This window comes from Ammospiza caudacuta, chromosome Z (assembly GCF_027887145.1).
Source record: "Ammospiza caudacuta isolate bAmmCau1 chromosome Z, bAmmCau1.pri, whole genome shotgun sequence".
Classification (NCBI taxonomy): Eukaryota; Metazoa; Chordata; class Aves; order Passeriformes; family Passerellidae; genus Ammospiza; species Ammospiza caudacuta.
The window spans coordinates 845730-865246 of record NC_080632.1 but is presented as its reverse complement, the minus strand read 5'-3'; the positions used below and the strand labels follow the sequence as shown (position 1 = coordinate 865246).

The following is a 19517-nucleotide window of genomic DNA, read 5'->3' as shown; positions in this document are numbered from 1 at the left end:
TCTCTGCTCCAATCATGCAACATTTACAACCTTAAATACTCCGAGGCAGTTATTAATAACAGTATCAGAACATTTCCACGTATTCAATGCACAGTTATGAAAGGAACTAAACACACAGGCCTCCTCCCAACGTGGACAATAATAATCATGTTAATATTTACATTCCTCTAATCACTTGTTTCCAGTAATATTTCAAAAAGTATCTGCGAACTTGCTGGGTAACAAGTGCAAGCCTTCTGTGAGGCTCTGCAAAGAGCATAATTTGGGGCATTTTGCTTCATTTTTGAAAGAGTCTAACCCCTCACTGAGACAGAGCCAGCCATTCTCCTTCCAGAGTTTTGGAAAGAAAAGCAGAAATGTGTGCCCATCCAGACTCCCAGTGCCACAGTGAAGGACCTGCTGGGAGCTGCTCTTGTTTACAGCCCTCAGTTCCCCTGGGAAGAAGCAGTTTAACTAAAATCAGAACCTATCTGCATGTGGTATTTACACGTCCTAATCTGCTGATTTGAAACTCAGCCTCTTCCATGTTGTTATTCCTTCAATAAATCCATGTGTTCCTTTTTCTGCCTGAAATGTGAAATCAGAGTGTACAGCAACACCTGTTTGGTGCTTACAGAAACTCTTCTAAAATCTGAGGGAGATCAGAACTCATATTTTTCTTTAAAAACAAGAATTCCCTCTGCAGATCATTCAGTATATGCAGCACGTTCAATTTGATCACACATTTCCAGAATATCAGTTGATTCACTCTTTATGCAGTCATTATCAACACAGGCTCTGTACTTTTAACAGATTTTCCTTTGAAGCAAACATCCCTGTGAAGGGGAAAAAAAACCACACTAATATGTTAATGGGAAAGGCAAAATAAGCACATTCTGCCATGGCAATTGTTTCTCAATCCCTTAATGCTGCAATATCAGAGCAAATCTTGCGAAGGCATTTGGATCTCCCTCAGAATTGTGGTTCCCGTCACACCTGAACATCCCAGCAGGGTGGAATGTGTCACTGCCCAGCACCCGGGCTGGCTGGGACATGGACACCACATCTGGGCACATCTGGCGGCCAAAATCCTGCGCGCTGTGCAGGACGGCCCAGCCCAGCCCTCATCCCACCACTGGGCCCTGGCAATTCACAGAGTTTCAGCCGGCACATGACCCGACAGTCAGCGCCCAAACAACTGGAAACCAGCACTGAAAGGACCTGCAAGACAAGGAAAGCAAAATCTATTTGTCCTACAAGCATTTTCTGTAATCTTTATTATGTAACTTGGACAAAAAGCATTGCTTTTTCACATATCCACTCAAGGTATGCTGATGAAGCTCTCTCGTGTGATTAAATCCTCTTTCTCTCCCTCATTTTTGTAATTTTATAGCACATATCACTCTGATGTCTATCAGATCACTCTAATTTACTCAGGTAAATAAAACCCAAAGTAAAGCAGATAACTTTTGTCTTTTGTCCCTTCTTTGGAGCAAGCTGATTCTTCAAAAACTGCCACAGAGCTTCTCTGTTTTTTCTTTTTTTTTTTTTCATTCCATTAATGCATTTGTGTGGTGAAATCAAAGCAAATTAAATTTATGCAGTATTTTTTCACTGCCAGGGGTTAGCATGTGCAATATCGACTTTTCATTATCATCTGATTAAAGTTTGCCTCCCTCTGTTAATAAACTGAAGGTTTGTGGCTTATTGCTTCACACCTTTAAAAATGTGAGCACATTTTATAAATGAAAGAGACTGCTTAATTTTCAAATGTTTTCATTCTTTTTTTTTTTCTTGCAATGGATCAGTTTTGGCCACTGAGGGAATTTCCTGTACACAAAGATTTGTGTTTGCATGTGTGTTTACAAACACGGGCGCACTTCAATGATTAAACACCTGTGAAAGCTACTCACACTCAAAAGCTTTGAACAAAGCTTGGGATCAAGCAAAAGGTGAACAGAAAAGGATATTTCCTGATGGTCTCTCTTGAAAATTCAAACAGCATCCCATGAAAAAAAAAAAACAAAAAAACAAAAAAACAAAAAAAAAAAAAAAAAAAAAAAAAAAAAAAAAAAACAAAAAAAAAACCAAAACAAAAACCAAAACCGAGGCATTCTTCTGCCTCTTTAATAGCAGCCTGCTATTCTTGAAAGCACCCAACACAGTTGATGTCTGAAGCAATAAAAGCTCAGCTTCCTGCCCTGTAATTATTACTAGATGTAATTATGAACAACTCATTCATCACTATGAAAGCACAACTTGAGGCTCGCGGAGAACAGACATGGAAGGGGTTGGTTTCAGGCAGTTCCCCTGGCCAAGCCGTAATTTACCAACACCGCCGGTAAACAGCCGTTGTAAGCCGGTGTAAAGGAGGCAACATCCATGTCTAATATCATCTGGGATCCTCCAGCACTCCATTTACAACGCCATGAAAACATGCCTCAGAGCAGTGGGCAGCAACTGGAGGGTGAACACGACACAACCACCCACAACCATCCCGGCTCCCCAGAGTTCGCTCGCTCAGCCACGAGGCTGCCTGGGCACACCAGGATTATTTACAGGTGGGGGGGAAAAAAAAAACATCAATATAAGGCGAGGCTCTGAGCTCTCCTGGCAAAGCTGCCGCTCCAGGACAGCTCAGAGATGCGCTGGGTTTCAGCACACGGCTGCGGTCCGTGTCACTTTCTCACCAGCGTGAGGAAACACCTGCAGCCAGCCCGAAACAGCGCCTGGAACCACCCAAACTTCCCCAAACCCGCCCCGTGCGGGGGGAAAGGCACCGGGGCACGCCAGCACCGGCTTCGAGCACATTGCAAACGAGATGAGGAATTCAGACTGCGAGGCAACAGGAGGTGTGTGGGTACGACACCCGCTCTCTATCCACGCGAGCAGAGCGTCCTTCCCTTCCCGGTTATGTAATACACGCGAGTGTTTAACCACTGCTGCTCTGGCACACGCATGTCACACGGATCAGCTTCGGGCAGGATCAGCGGGGCCGCGGGGCGGGAATGGGGCAGGAATGGGGCAGGAATTGGGCCGGCATTGGGCAGGAATGGAGCCGGAATGGGGCAGGAATTGGGCCCGAGTTGGGCAGGTCACGGTCGCCCCCCGGGGAAGGAATCCCACCCGAGCCCCGGGCGGTGCGAGCCCCGCAGCCCCGGGCCGGACCCGGCTCGGGCTCTCTCTGTGCCATCAGTGCCATCCCAGGGCTGCCACCCGCGCCTGGCAGGGACCCCTCGGGATGTCGCAGGCTGCCACCAGGGCAGGGCTCACCCGGACACCTGCCCGGCTGTGTGCCCCCAGAGCACGGCTGGCAGCGGGGCAGCCCCACGGGCAGGAAGGGCTCAGGGACTCCTCACGGTGCCCGGTGCTGCTCCGGGACTCTGGCCCCGTGCTGAGTTTGCTGAGAAACGCACAGCTGCGTTTCTCCACGCGGCACAAGCGCCGGCACCGAGAGCACTCCGCACCTGCCCTGTGAAACGCCCCTCTCCGGGCAGCGCACCGAAACTTGGCGGCTCTCACAGGGCGTGCAAACACAAGGCTGGGCGAGGAACGAGGAGCCGCCGGCGAGCACTCGGAGCCGCCGGCGCCGCTCTCGGCCCGCGCTCGGGAGCCGCCGCTGGCGGGGCCGCGCCGGGCCGGGGGCGGCACCGCCGGGAATGCGAGGGGGCGGCCCGAGGGCCCGCTGTCCCTCCCCGCTGCCCTCCACCCGCGGCTGGGGCGGTACCTGCTTGTCCAGCGCGGCATCCTTGCCGCTGCCCGCGGCGCATCCCTTGGGAGCGGGCACCCGCTCGCAGTTGCAGCCCTCCAGCATGTACATGCCGGCGGGGCGGGCGCTCTGCTCGCCCTCGAAGTAGAAGAGCACGTTTTGGTAGAGGGCGAACCACTTCTCGTGCCAGCGGTTGGTCTCCGCCGTCTTCTTGCTGAGGTAGCCGCGCTTGGTGCCCTCCTTGCGGGCCAGCAGCGCCAGGTACAGGGCGTGCCCCTCGTTGTACCGCACGCTCTTCTGCATGGTGCCCGGAGCCCGCGGCCGCGGCGCAGCCTCGCCGGGCGCTCTCGGAGCAATTCATGGGCTCCGGCACGCACCGACGGGGCGGCCCCGGCCCCGCGCCCCGCCCCGCCCCGCGCCGCCTCCCGCCGCCCCAGGCACCGGCTCCGCCGGCGGCGAGCGGCCCCCCGGGCGCTGACGTGGGGGATCAGCCGTAAATCCGCTTTGGAGAGCGATTTAAAGAGCAAAGTCGCCGCCGCCGCAGCGCCCGGGCCCCTGCCCCCCGCCACCCTTCCCCCATCCCCGCATCCCTCCATCCCTCCATCCCCCATCCCTCCATCCCTCCATCCCTCCATCCCTCCATCCCTCCATCCCTCCATCCCCCATCCCTCCATCCCTCCATCCCTCCATCCCCCATCCCTCCATCCCTCCATCCCTCCATCCCTCCATACCCCCGTCCCCCCATCATTCCATCCCCCCATCTCTCCATCCCTCCATCCCCCTGTCCCTCCGGGATGCGGAGCGGGGCTCCCCGCGGGCCCGGCAGCGCTGTCCGTGCCGGCCCGGGAGCCGCGGGGGTGATTTGGGGCTGCCCCGTGGTTTCTCGATAGTTTCCGCCTTTTTCCCGTTCTTCGAGCGAAAATCTTGGAAAGCGGCAGGGCCGGGCGAGCGCGGCCGCCGGAGCGGGGTAACTTCGCTCTCGAGCTGTGGCGAAAGAATTAAAGCAAAAGGCAGCAGGGAAACACAAGAGAAGCACCAGAAACCCGTCACTTTTAACCCGAAATTCAGGCCGATGAAGGCGCGGGGCAGCGTCCCGGGGGTCGCCGCAGCCCCGCGTGTCCCTGGGCAGGGCGGTGGGCGCAGAGAGAGCCCCGGCTCGGGCTGGAGGGCTCTGCGGGGCTCGCCTGCCGCAAACGGGACCATTCACAGATCCCGCAGCGCCGGGGAGCTGCACACACGACAGGAACATCTCGGGAGTGCCCGGGTGTGCTCCCAGCCCGGGGAGCGAGGGGGGCAGCAGGGGCTGGCTCCTGCACCCCGGCACCTGCCCACCTTCATCACAGCCAGCGAGCTGGCATCCAGAATTCTTTTACATAAAACACACCAGTATGGAAATGGAGCGACTTAAACTTCCTCTTAGGGCTCTTTCGGGAAAAGCCTTGGAACTCTTTCATTTGAAAACCTGTTTTGCATACGTAGCTCTCACTGCCTTTCGCTTTGCTGCGTCTCGTGAGTAAAAAAGAAAAAGGAATAAAAATGTGGAAGTTACAATATTCAGTATTGCCGTATAATGCGCAGGATGGGTTAGAAAATATTTCCTGTGTGATCTGTGTCAGCACCTGTGGTTCTGTGCATTATTTGCAGGAACTATGGGCCTGTGCAGGGTTGTAAGGCTCTCATCTTGTCGACAGACAATTTTGTATGAGAAAAACACAAACAGATGCACAAACCCTGCTGGAATTTCCTTTGCCTTGTGCCTTCTCGCAGTGAAATCAGAGCCCAGCACACCAAGGCCGTGGAAGCCGTGGCTTTGGGCAGGTGTGACAGCACTGGTGCCCCTGCCAGCACGCCAGCTCCTGTGTGGAATTGCATGGAATTCCTGCAGCAAAGGGCAAGGCAGCCAGAGCAGCAAGCAGACACCTGACACTCAGTGACGAGCTGTAGCTTTCCAGAGCAAGCACATCGTACATCACAGGGAAATCCTACAGCAAGAGCCCATCCTTGCCAAGATAAAGTTGTGGGCTTTTGTCCCAGCTGACGTAATTTGTGCTTTAATAAAGCTTTTGCAGGAGTCACGAATGATCACACGTCATCCGTTCCGCCAGGTCACCTGAGACACACAGAAAAAAATAAATGACAGGAGGTAAATTTTGGAAAGAAAGAAAGAAAGAAAAGAAAGAAAGAAAAGAAAGAAAGAATAGAAAGAAAGAAAAGAAAGAAAGAAAGAAAGAAAGAAAGAAAGAAAGAAAGAAAGAAAGAAAGAAAGAAAGAAAGAAAGAAAGAAAGAAAGAAAGAAAGAAAGAAAGAAAGAAAGAAAGAAAGAAAGAAAGAAAGAAAGAAAGAAAGAAAGAAAGAGTTTTCTTTGACTACATAATTTTCTCCCAGACATGCAGGCACTTTTCCTCAGCTGAAAATGTTGAATATGTCATTGCACAGCAATCTGTAGGAACTAAAAGGAGTCTAATATTCCTGATCACTACAGTAAATGCTGTTTGTGTAACCATCAGGTTGTCCTTTATTGTTCGAGTATGATTTAGTTCTCTCCATGATATTATCTTTATTACTTATCCCTGGTCATTCTCATACAAGTACAACTTACGTTTTCTTGCTTTAAATGTCTACAACATATATATGAATGTATATGCTATCTAATACATCCAAATGTATCTGTGTATCTATATGGGATTATTTTTTAAAATTCTTCATTATCAACATTAAAGAAGGGGTTTTTTGTGCTTTAAAAAAAAAGGAATTCTAGCCCAAATTCATATGTATGAACACGATCAAGTTATATGTGCAAACAGATGTAAAGGAATCCGTGGATGTAATTTATTCCATGGGGCTCTGAGGAAGAGAACATACAGATTAGCACACTGTTTTACTTTATTTTATATCCCTATCTTCATTTCATTGTATTTTAATTCCAGGGCATTCATTTATGAATGAAAACACATTCCCAAGTGTTGCCAGGATGGGCTCCGAGGACCTCGCTGTAGAACAGGGGCAGGTTGTGGTCCTGTTTCAGCAGAGATAATTTGACCCAATTAGGCTACATTTAACCTGAAATTTCCTCTGGGAACTAGCCCAATGCAAGGTGTTCAAAGATGCCATAAGCAGGGAAATACATGGAGTTGTGTTCCACAGCAGTGGAATTGCTGAGTCCCACACCCAGAAGTGACCCTGGGAATTTGGGGAACAGGGCAGTGAGTTGTCAATCCTCTGGGTGACAAAAATATCTAGAAAACCTAGTTTAGAAATCATGTAAAATTTAGGCCTCTATCCTAAAAAGCACTTCAGAAAAAGTGCTCTTAATGTAAAGGCAGTAAAAACTGTCTAAAGCAATGGAGGAAAAGTTATCAACATTATACTGCTGCTTTTATGTCTAGTTTTGTATATATGTGCTCTACTTTTTATATGTTTATGTCACTAAATCACTATTTGCATTTTCGTATCAAGGTAATGTATCAAATACAAAACGATTTAGTAAAGCTGTTGAAGAAGTGCTGCAATAACTTCTGGGGAAAAAAAAACAGTTTCGCTAAGAATGCCCCTCTCTGTCTCCTCTTGCATATTGTTTGAGAAGCAGAACTGAACCAGTCTCTTCTCTGTGATTTTACTCATTTTTGCTGATCTAATTGTTTGCTCTTCAAAGCACACAGTATAACTTGGCTACCTGAAAGGTATTTGTGATATTCAGCTAAGATTCAGTTATCCGATAAAGCAGGAAAATTGTGAAATACACACCTCACATCACTGCCATTCCAAGTCCTGAATATCTTGCAAACAAGTTTGAGTTTAATACTGCTGATCACGTCCTTTGAGAGTTACTATTCCTGCTTTGTGGAGACATTCTAGGATGGAGTTTCCTTGTTAAATCAATTTTAAGTCACTCTGTATACCACAGTGGTAATTCATTCCTGATGGATTTACTTGTGGCTGCTCAGGGGATGAGAGAGGTGGTGACACAGGTGTCCATGAGATTCCCTCCTTCAGGAATCCCAGCCCAACGCCCAGTGGGAGCTCCAGCAGAAGGCAGACAACTGCAAATCACCTGTTATGCAGGTGAGGATATCATCATCATCATCATCATCATCATCATCATCATCCTCATCATCATCATTTTTTATGATCATTCCTTCACCTCTTAGTGCAAAATGTTGCAGAAGCACAGGAAAACCATCCAAGCCAGGAGCCACTCAAGTCTGAGCGCAAGATCAGATCCCTAGAGGCAAGAAAGGAGTGCAGGGGCTGCGTGCTGCCCTTTGTGACAGGCAGCATCCCCAGCACGCAGCTGGCATATTTGCTGCTGGTATTTTGAGAGAAGAACAGCTAAATAAGGTTATAGAGCAACTTTTGAAAGAAACAGTTTGGTGTGTCTGCAGAGGTCGTGGGCGAGTTCTTGCCTGTGGTCAAGGACAGCATGGGAAAATACAAAGGACTGTTGAAAAGAAACGAGAAAAATAAATGCAATGTGGAAGGTGTCTCACAGTCAGGCTGGAGAAAATCAAAAGCAGAAGTAAATAAAAAAAAAAAGAGAAAAGCTGGAATCAAGGGACTCAATTAAGCTGGAGAAATACCACTAGTAAGGCAGGAGGCAAAGGGAAGGGAGGATGATGGTAATGAGAGCATGGTGGGCAGAGAGCAGAGGGAAACCCTGTGAGCTGAGGGGCGGCAGGAGACAAAGCAGGGCAGGGCAGGGAACCCTGCAGAAAGCCAAGCAGCCGTGCCAGGAGAGCCCTGGGTGCTTGGCATGGCTGCAGCAGGGCACAGAGGAGCTGGAAACACCCACTGAGGTGCCGGAGTGAGAGCAGGACCCGGTGCAGGACAGGAGGCCAACACTGGGCAGAGAGAGGAGGGCTGGGCAGCAAATGGGGCAGAAACAGCAGGGCAGGGCTGGGTGACACAGGTGCCAGGGCACCACGGCAGGTGAAGGGAAAGGATTGGGTCCAGGGCAGTGCTGGGCAGGAAAGTGGCATTTCAGATGTGGAAATGCTGATAGTCCAAATCAGCACTGAAATCACGTGGGGGAGAAAAGACAGCAGCTTTTCTCCTTAAGCCTGTTTTCAGCTGGTTCCTTTTTCAGCAAAAGGTTTGCCAGCTGGGATTAAAAGGGAAGAGGCAGGACTCAGCTTGTTGACCAGACATGTTAATTAAAAGTTCCAGGACTATTTTATTTAATACAGATGCAACAAGCATTGGCTAAGTGCTAAATGCAAAATATAGTGACAATAATGCTTCAAAACTTTATTCACATGACTGAAATTTTCACATGGAGACACACACTCGCTTGTTGGAAACATGACTGCCAGAGCTGAGCCCTGAATTTGAAAGTTAGCAGAGATTACTCCCTTTTCCTCTGTTTTGGGAGCTGTGTAATGAGAATTTCACAGACTCTGTGATTAGTGTGGTGTCCTTAAGAAGGGTATTGTCCTACAGCTCACAAATTGCTAAAGCATGAAACTGTCTCGACGTTCTGGGGAGATCTCTCAAATTAGTGCTCTCAGTGTTCCAGAGGCTTTGGCATGTCCCAACATAGATTTCATAATGCTCTCCAAATGTGAGCCGGGAGAGGCAGTGTGATGGCTGAGCTACTGAGAGCAGGGGGATCAGCAGACTCTGGGCTGTGATTGCTCTCAGTTTCAGAAAGCCCTTGGTAGCTGGGAAAATTACTTTAGAATTAAAAAGACAAAGTAGGATAAAATTTCTTTTTTTATTTTTTTTTAATTCCTTATTCCATGCAAACCGAGTAGAAATGCAAATCACTCTTTGCTTATTCTGTCAAGATACTCTCACATATTGGCATAGAAATAGGAAAAATGTGTAAAATATTAAAGCACTCTCATTTCTTGGGAAAAAGTAAGCCCCACAGATTGGAAGAAAGATACAGAGAGCGCAGCGGGTGCCATCTGGAATAAGTAAGTAACCCTGGGAAGAAATGGTGATGTTTACAAGGCCAGATGCTGATACAGAGAATTCTCTCCATCTGGCATGAAGCCTGCAAATAATCTGCCACAGGGGTGCATAATTCCGTAGAGGCAGGTTTGATCCTCCACCAGTTGCGCTCCCCCGTGGAAGCCTCAGAAGAGACATTTAACATTTGCTTTGCGCAGCCGAGCAGCTCCTGCCTGCACCCAGCCTGGGGGGCCACAGGAACCCTTGGGGGTTTGTGGCAAACGGAGCCCCAAGCCAGGAACCAAACACTGCAGGGCACCCTCACCCTCCCAGGGCGGTGTGAAAGTTGTGTAGGGGGTCGGAAGTTGTGAAAGTTGTGTAGGTGGTCGGATCCGTGGGTTCGGGTTGAAGCTACTGGTAGGGCTAGGCCTGTACCTGCTTCGCAGGCCGCAAGTGTTAGTATGAGGATAGGCAGGATAGTGGAGACTGATTATTGGATTTGGATGGGTCATATGGCTAGGGCCATGTATATGGACAATATTATGCTCTCTAAACACAGTCGGGCTGAGATTAGGTGGGTTCGGTGGAAGGCTAGGCCTAGGCTAGGGGACAAGGCCCCCACATTACTTTTGGTTTTGATATGGATGCAACGTGCCGAAAATCATTATAATGAATCTGTTCAGATGCAGCCGGGGCTGCACAAACGCCTGGAGAAAATGTGTGTAACAGCAGAAGAAAAAAAAAAAAATCCTAAAAGGCTGTAGGCAGAGCAGCCCTGACAACAGCGATCTGAGCCGATGTTTTCACCCCTCACATGCAAGCAAAGATACACCACTCAACCTCCAGTTAAACAAGGGCAAAAATTAAAAAATAAAAATCAAAAAAGTAAAAAATAAAGATAAATGGAGCTTTACATCAGGTCCCTGTTTATTGTGGGGATTTCTGGGCCAGTGGGAGGTGCAGAGCAGGTGTCTGTAACTGCTGACCCACTGTTGATAATGTACATTCTTCCTGGTGCCATATTTGCGTGGTTCATGTTCTCAGCTGAGAAGTTTTGTGGCTGCCTGGGAGGTGTGGGTTGTAATTTTTTGTGGAGGGAGGGGAAAAAATTAAGAGGGAAAAAAAGTGAAAAAATAGCTCAGAGAAATATAATTTAAAAGCGAAAAAATCAGCAATATCCATCTGTAATTGTATCAACAACCTCCATAAAATTTGTAACTTCATCATTAATAATAGGAAGCTTTCCAGGGGATAAGAATATTAATTGCACTTCAAATTTATGCATATATTTTTTTTAACAGAACACAAAACTAAACATTTATTGTACTTGTCACAAAGCCACAATTGCTACATGCTAAAATGAACAAAGACCTGAATCCATATCAAAGTACACTTTGTCCTTTTATTGCAGAAATTGAGTTTCAAATTCAAAAAAATTGTGTTCATGCCTTTATTATTTTGTTTGTTTTTAATTCTTGGGTCACTTGTATTGTTTCAAATGTTAGCACATCCCTTTTGTTATACACTGGTGGTCGCAAGTGGTGCTGAAAATTGTATTTATTCCAATTCACCATCCTGTTTGGTTCTATCAATAATAAACTGAGATTGTCAATACTCAAGGATTTTGAGTGAGGTTATTCCTTTTCTGAGTGGGGCTATTTTTCACCAAAGAAAAAGACAACATGAAAATACTGCTCCTGATGATCTGTGCTCTTTCTGTTTCTTGCTCTGTGTTTAATGGCTTTGGGGAAATAATTCTAAATTTCTGACACATGTAGACACACAGATCAGACACAGCTATTGCATAGTAGTTTTGTCAGATATTAGGAAAGGCTAATTAGATAATGCCTTAGAGGATTTGTCAAGAAGAGTAAAAAATATCTGGATGTAACACGTGCTATAGGCACAGGAGCCCACAGCACAGTAAGAGCAGGGGTGTGCAGAAACCTCTAAAAACAGTTCTCCAATACCCTGGGGAAGGAATGGATCAGGGTAATTTTATTTTTCAACAATTTTCCCCATTCTGATGGAGAACACATCCCTAGTAGCTCTCTGTGGCATCTGCAGTGCTGGTGAAGTTTAACCTGTACCCAAAAACATCATTCTCAGTAACTTCTGACAGAAATCTCTCACATTTGTGCATTTCACCCGTTTCCTTAATGTTGGAATGTTAGGGGACACAAGGCAGACGAGGGACTCTGGACCTGGTTCACATAAGAGATTTGATAACAGGGTGCCTTGGCAAAAGCAAAAGAACTTGCAATCTTTGGATTGCAAGAAGATTCAGTCAGACAGGTTAACTGGAAAAAGAAAATCCCATCAAACTCTGCAAAAGGCAGAGATGATGTTGCATGCATAAGTTTGTGTCGTGGCTGTAGCCCGCTCACTGCAGTACACATTGCTGGTCTCCCTAGGACAGTGTATAAACATTTGTATGTGGAGACCCTGGGGGCATCCCCCAGGCTGGGGACAGAAGCAGCTTCCCCCAAAAGCTGTCAGGCCCCACTGGCTCCTTGCCCTGTCCCTGTGTCTGTCCCTGTGCCTGTCCCTGTGTCCCCGAGCTGCTCCCTCCCCATTCCCCGATCTCTGCACTGCCCCGACACCAGGGTGGCCCCAGGCTGGGGACGGACAAACCTGGGCCTGCCTGTGTGTGTGCCTGGGAGCTGCTCACCTCCCTGCACGGCTGGAGCACCCAAACTCCTGTGGGTGCCATGCAGGGCCCTTGGTGCTCCCTCACCTGGGCTTTACCAGCAGCCATGGGGGCTGGAATGTTTGTGTGCCACAGCAAAATGGGATTGGATCACCCTCAGTGTGCCACAGCAAAATGGGATTGGATCACTATCAGTGTGCCACAGCAAAATGGGATTGGATCACCCTCAGTGTGCCACAGCAAAATGGGATTGGATCCCCATCAGTGTGCCACAGCAAAATGGGATTGGATCACCCTCAGTGTGCCACAGTAAATGGGATTGGATCACTATCAGTGTGCCACAGCAAAATGGGATTGGATCACTATCAGTGTGCCACAGCAAAATGGGATTGGATCACCATCAGTGTGCCACAGCAAAATGGGATTGGATCACTATCAGTGTCCCACAGCAAATGGGATTGGATCACTATCAGTGTGCCACAGCAAAATGGGATTGGATCACCATCAGTGTGCCACAGCAAAATGGGATTGGATCACTATCAGTGTCCCACAGCAAATGGGATTGGATCACTATCAGTGTGCCACAGCAAATGGGATTGATCACCCTCAGTGTGCCACAGCAAATGGGATTGGATCCCCATCAGTGTCCCACAGTAAATGGGATTGGATCACTATCAGTGTCCCACAGTAAATGGGATTGGATCACCCTCAGTGTCCCACAGCAAAATGGGATTGGATCACCCTCAGTGTGCCACAGCAAAATGGGATTGATCACCATCAGTGTGCCACAGCAAAATGGGATTGATCACCATCAGTGTCCCACAGCAAATGGGATTGGATCACCCTCAGTGTGCCACAGAAAAATGGGATTGGATCACCATCAGTGTCCACAGCAAAATGGGATTGGATCACCATCAGCCTGTCACAGCAAAATGGGATTGGATCACCCTCAGTGTCCCACAGCAAATGGGATTCTGATCTCCATCAGCCTCCCCACCTCTCCCCATCACTGACACCTTAGCACAGATTAGGGTCACCCACACAGGCTGCATCTCTCAACTTCCCTTGGCACGTTCCCCAGGGTGGAGTTATCTTTTTATACTAAAATCTACATGCACAATATTTACAGTTACTTCCCAATACCCATCACCTGTGTTAGACACTGAGCTGCTACTCTAAACCAATCCCAAAGTGCCAACATCACCCAGAAGATGGAGGCCAAGAAGAAGAAGGAGAAAGGCTGGACACGCCCAGATCCCTCCATCTTGCCCCATTGTGAAAAATGTCAGTCCTTGTTTTTAAAATTTTAAAAGTTTAATAGTCATAAAATGGTTATAAAAATAGTAATACAATTAGAGTAATAATAATTTGAACAATTTGAATTAGGACAATATGAGACAACAAATACAAAGAGTTACAGATGGTCTGGGTGCCTCTTTCTGGGCAAAATAAGCCCGAAAAAGGCCCCACGTTAACAGAGGATTAACCCTTAAAAGCAACAGCCTGTTGCATATTCATACACCTCATCCATGATGCATAAATTCCATTCAAACACAGGATTCTCTCTGGGCAGTGTCAGCTGCTTCCTCTGAATCCTGACAGCACCTTTGAGGCAGGAAGAAGTTCATTTCTTCTGATAATGGAGCAATAAATTCTCTTTCTCTGAAAGATTCAGGTGTCCTGTGGCTGCTATCTCACTGCAAGCCCTTTCTCTTAAAAAAGTATCCTACATAGCAGAGTTTCTATTTTAACATTATGTTATAACATAAAACTATATCTAACACACTGCTTAAGAGAATTAATACAGCATCACTTTCTAACACAACACAGATAATATTCATTTGAATATTTGCAAAACCCAATCATAAAATACATGCATTTTTCACATCCTGAACACCCATTCCAAAAAACCCCAAAATCTACTTTTTCACCCTCTGATAAATTCACTATCATTCTACTTAATTTGTCGTGGCTTGCAGATCTTCATCTGAGGTTGGTAATTTGCTCCACGGGTCATAATCAAACCCAGAGGGGCATTTTGGGCTCTGTGAGTGCCAGGGTCTCTGAGCCCCCTGGCAGGGTCTGGGCTGCTCGGGACAGACAGAGGGATGTCCTGGCTCCTGAGAGATGGATTTTGGGGTTATTCCTCACAATCCCCCCAAAAGCCTCACACAGGGTTTCCAGTCTCTGCTCAGGAAAGCTTTCCAAACACTCTGAGTGAGCTGAGGTGGGGTTAGCTGTGGCACACAGAGCTTTGTGCCTCCCAGCCACTGGGTCACGTTCAGCTAAGGACAGTAATTAGCACAAATCCTGCTCTGACTTTCGAAATTACACCGCAGTAAATGATGCTCATTTATCTCCCTTTGGTGACTGGTGTCTGCTGAGCTTGGGGGTGTGCACAGCACATTCCTCTGGCCCAGGGCTCAGAAAATGGGGAAAACACTATCGCCAGCCGGGGGTTATTTACAGACCACAAACAGCACAGGGCTGTTGGGAACTGCCTTGAGCTGTTTGATTTTCCAGCATCACTCTCAGCCCATGGCTACGGCAATGGAAGGTGCCAGCAGCTCACATCCCAGGCAGCAGACACAGAACTCAATGTCACAACTCACTTTATGAGTTTTGTGACCAACCACACAAAGCAAAAGCACACTGACAGTATTTATATCTGTACACTGTATATTCTATATTGACAGTAGTTCTGTCCAACCACTACGAGCACAGGTACCTTTGGTTAAACAATGCTGGCTTATTTCAAATGCAATACCTGCTTGTGAGCCTTCAAACACAACGCACACAGCTCCATTATTAAGCTTCAACCTTCCTAATATCTTGCTAGATAAACTTTTCTGTAGCTTAGGGAGTTATTCTAAACAAGCATTAAAGCACAGACCATTGTTCTGCTTGTCCTTGCTTTTCCACAGTTTAAATAATTTTTCTGCTGCCCAATCTCATGGCTGCTGCTTAGCTCTAATCACAATTCTACTGCCTCTAGAGCCTGCCTTTTTCAGCTTTCCCAAAACTCTCTGATTTTGTGGATTCCTACACTTAGGGTGTGAAACAATTAGCACAGCAGCCCAAGTCTTCCCTTATTTCATGAATAAAGCACATCAACAACGAGGTTCTCCTTTCTCCCCATCTGGCTAACCCAGCACAGCCACAGGGACAGAGAGCAGAGTTTTCAGAGTTTTCGGTGGGTAAAACTCAATTTCCACGAGCATCTCCCATGTGAAAGAGGGAAGGGCTGCAGGAGGAGCCAAGGCACAGGGCTCAGCTTCCTACATCAGTTACCCAAACCTTGCTGATGTGTTCAGGGCATTCCCCACAGGGAATGAGGAAGAGGAGCTGTTGGAGAGTCTGGCTGCTCTTCCCATGCAGTTTCCAGCTGTCAGGAGTGTCCCTGCAGTGCTGCTGGGCTGCAAGGAGCAGACAGAAATTATCTGGGATCCTTTCCCATCCCCTCCCTGTGTCCCTCTCCCCTCTGCTGCCTGAAACTTGCTGGAGAAAAGAGGGCACAAAATATTCTGGCATCATCCTCCACCTCTTCAGTGCCTGAGGTACCTTTCCTCATTCCTTTTCCCTTCTCAGGCAGGTAACTGGTGAACAAAACAATGAACAGATGAAAAAAAAAGTTTATTTTTTTTTCTTCTGCATCCATTTATCAAATTGTATGTAGGATGCAATTTAGCCATTGCTCTGTATGTCCAGGAGGGCGTTTTAATCAATTAATAAATAAATATGGCTCCTGAAGTACAACTAATTATCTAAAACAGCTATAAACTGGTTTTCCTTGCTGTTCAAAGTAACTTTTATTATTATTGGCAAAATAAGGCCATATATAAACACTCTGTCACTCTGTGATTTGATATTCTTCATGAGAAATAAGCTCTAAAATGGTGTTAAAGAAATGCTGACTTTCCTCTGGAAAATAGGAGTGTGAGGTATGTCTTGCGAGCTGGATTCACTAAGGTTTTTCAAACTGATATTTGGCAGTGATGTTTTGTTGGCAGTTGATGCAAGGAAGGTTTATTTTCATGAAATGCATTTATGTCCCTTCAGAAACAACTTCATGTCCCCAGAACTGAACCATGGAATCACAGAATGGTTGGGGTTGGGAGGAACCTCAAAGGGCATCAATTTCCAGCCTGCTGCTGTGGGATCCCACCCAGTGCACAGGAGATTTTGGGAGGTTTTGCTCCAATTTGGATGCTCCAGCAGCAGCTGGATGAAGACCCAATTTGGATGCTCCAGCATCCTGTCACCTGGCTGGATGAAGACCCAGAGCTCCTCATCCTCACCAGCTGAACCTGAGCAGGTTTGACCTGGAGGGATGAAGGCACAGCAAAGTGGGGGCTTTGGAGCCCACTGTGGGCCCCTGTGAGAGGAATGGGGGATTTGTCTTTCCTAACAAGCTGTGGGTCTGCTGGTGGATAAAACCAGCACTGGGAGACGAAAGAAACAATGGGGAGGATTCCACTGATGGGTGAATGGAAAAAGAGACTTGCCTTTACAAGTTGGATATTGAAAGGTGAAAGAAACAATGGGGAAAACACTAAATTCCATAAGAATTAAAAATGAAAAGGGAGGGTCGTACATTAGAGGGAAATCTTTGGGATCAGGTGTTCTGGGAAGTCTGAACCTCTCAAGTGCCTCAGAAATGAGGAAAGAGAGAAGGGAAATGTGGCTGGGAAATTGGGATACAAAGGAGGCTGAGTCCTCCAAAAATGTGAGAGACCCCAGGGGATGCCCCATGGCCTCTCCCTTTATTCGAATAAAGTCACAGGACTCCTCTGTCTCCTTTCTGGGTATAAACCTCTGCTGTTTGTGTATTAATTTTCCTGACACCTGCTTCAGCTTGGCTGGGAGGATCTAGCTAAATAAGAGGGATGGAAGCTGTGGAACTAGCCAGAAAAGAAAAACTTTAACAGTGAAGATAACAAACGTGGTGCAGGTAGAGAAGCCAAGCTCAAAGGACCCTGCGTGGGGCAAGCACAGCCAGGTACAGGGGCACAGACCCAATCTGAAAGGTGAACTCAAACATGACCTTATAGGAAAAAGGTCTTGACCCACAGTGAGGGCAAAGTGGAAACTTGATCAAATTTAGGAAGGTTCTGTTATCAGGACTGGCTCCCAGAATGGTTTTTGTGGTGGCCTGGTCATGTGTCCCCTCCCCTCAGTGCCCTGCCTGCCATGGCTTATGGCCAAATCCCTCTGTGAAAGCATCTGGGGCAAAAACCTCAGCAGGGTGAGATCCCACAGGAAAATCCTGGGCAGGAAAGGCACGGAGCAGGCAGAGCTGTCAGCATGTCAGCACGGCCCTGGGCAAACAAAACCCCAGGGGTGTGCCGGGGGAAATCTCCTGCAGGTGAGCAGGGCTGGGCACTCACAGAGGTGCTGTGCAGCTCCTGCAGCCCCCTGAGCATGCAGAGAGGCTGCTGGGGTGAGCTCCTCTGGTCCTCAGAGCCAGGCTCCTTACAGGGTGGGTTGGGATTTCACACCCACAGAATTGCATCATGAACAGTACTCCTGGCTTCTAGCCACTCTGTGATTTCAGGAGTCAGGGAAGATTGCTGTCCTGCTGTCCTGCAAAACCCTTCCTCAAAAACTCAAGGGTGTAAGTGACTTTTTTTTTTTTTTTAATTTTTTTGGTCATAAGACACAAATCCATTTGGAAGAGTTTAAGGACAAAAAGATCAGAGGGTGTTGGTGTTTGTAGGATGTGAATTTGCTATTGTGTGTCTCCTGTGTCTTGACATAAACAATAAAACTGCTGCCTGAACCTTTTCAGCTCGAGCTGCACCCCAGGTGAGGAGTGTGCAGCAGAGGTGTTGGGGTGTCTGGTTTTTGGGATATCTGGTTTTTGTGGTGTCTGGTTTTTGGGAGGTGTCTGTTTTTCGGGGTGTCTGGTTTTTGCAATGCCTATTTTTTGGGATGCCTGTTTGTCGGGATATCTTTTTTTGCAATGTCTGTTTTTTGGGATGTCAGTTTTTCTGGGGGTGTCTTTTCTTTTGGGATATCTGTTTTCTGAGGTGTCTGGTTCTCGAGGTCTCTGTTTTTTGGGGTGTCTGTTTTTTGAGGTCTCTGTTTTTTGGGGTGCCTGTTTTTTGAGATGTCTGTTTTTGCTGCTGTCTTTGGTGCCTCGAGGAGCAGCCCTGAGATCTCTGAGTGTCCAAGGCTGTGCAGGTGCCCCATGGCCCTGGGGGTGTGACAGGCACGGTGACACCTCAGCCACGCTGCCCTAATTATTTCTTCCTGAACAGTTTTCATTTTGAGTGTATGATTGTTTTTACCACCAGCTGTGTTTGGCCTGAACTTCCAATATAATTGATTGTAATGAAATATGTGCTTGGGGAATAAACTCTTGTTTGTAATGCAAATAGATTCATACTTCTGCTCTTACTTTTTTTGTTTTTGCTTTAATCTGGGTAGAGGAGCACTGCAGGAAACCTGTGTGTTTTGTTAGATTAACTAAGAAGATAAGCTGAGAAAAGCATGTTTTACCAGTAGCAGAATTAACAAGCACTTTGAGATTTTATTTTCCTGATTGTTTTCTTTACAAAGTGTCTTGCTCCATATGGGAAGAAAGCAGCAGAAAGAATGACAAGAGCGAATATTAGTGAGAAATCCAAATTAAAGCAGCATAAGTTTGTTTCAGGCTTTTGCACTGAACTTCTTTACCCAACTCCTTGTCTTGACTGTTCCTCAGTTGTGCTTGTACTTCTAATTTTAACAGCTATTCTGATGCATATATGTTAATAGACTTATATAATTCATAGGGTACATCCCTGCTAGGCTGACAAGGCACAGCTCAGAGCTCAGCTCAAGTAGGAGCAATAATAATCCAAGACAACAGAGCATAGAAATGGTGCAGAGGAATGAAATCAGAACAATAGTTTTTATATAAATTATATATATTTCATCTATATTTCATACCCGTTTTTATGTAATGCTCAGTTTCAGTCATATCTGATGGCTCTAATTTTAGGCAATTAAGGTCTTTAAACTGTTACAAAGAAAGGACAGGCTGCGCAGAACAAAAAAAAAAGCCTTTATAGAACACTGGAAACAATAAACCCTTCATCCCTAACTATCTGTATGTTATGTGACAAATCCAGATGCGAGTCAATCATTTAGCACAGGTATAAAGTATTCCTGCAGCCGTAGGTGAACATGACAAAGCCAGTCCAGCTGTGAGAGCTGCCTGCAGCTCCTGCACGTCTGTGGGTAGCATTAATCACACAGGATTCACCTCAGAACAGCAGGAAAACCCCTGGCAGGTTTTGCTTT

At 47.0% G+C, this 19517-nt stretch overlaps 1 protein-coding gene across 1 annotated transcript in view; it reads right to left on the bottom strand.

The window, feature by feature from the left end:
* RASGRF2 (Ras protein specific guanine nucleotide releasing factor 2) overlaps positions 1 to 3991 on the bottom strand; it is a 121624-nt gene extending 117633 nt beyond the window's left edge. Inside the window, exon 1 of the mRNA XM_058823889.1 lies at positions 3707 to 3991. Coding sequence (XP_058679872.1) covers positions 3707 to 3991 — 285 coding nt within the window. The remainder of the gene's footprint in view (positions 1 to 3706) is intronic.
* Positions 3992 to 19517: the final 15526 nt, after the last annotated feature.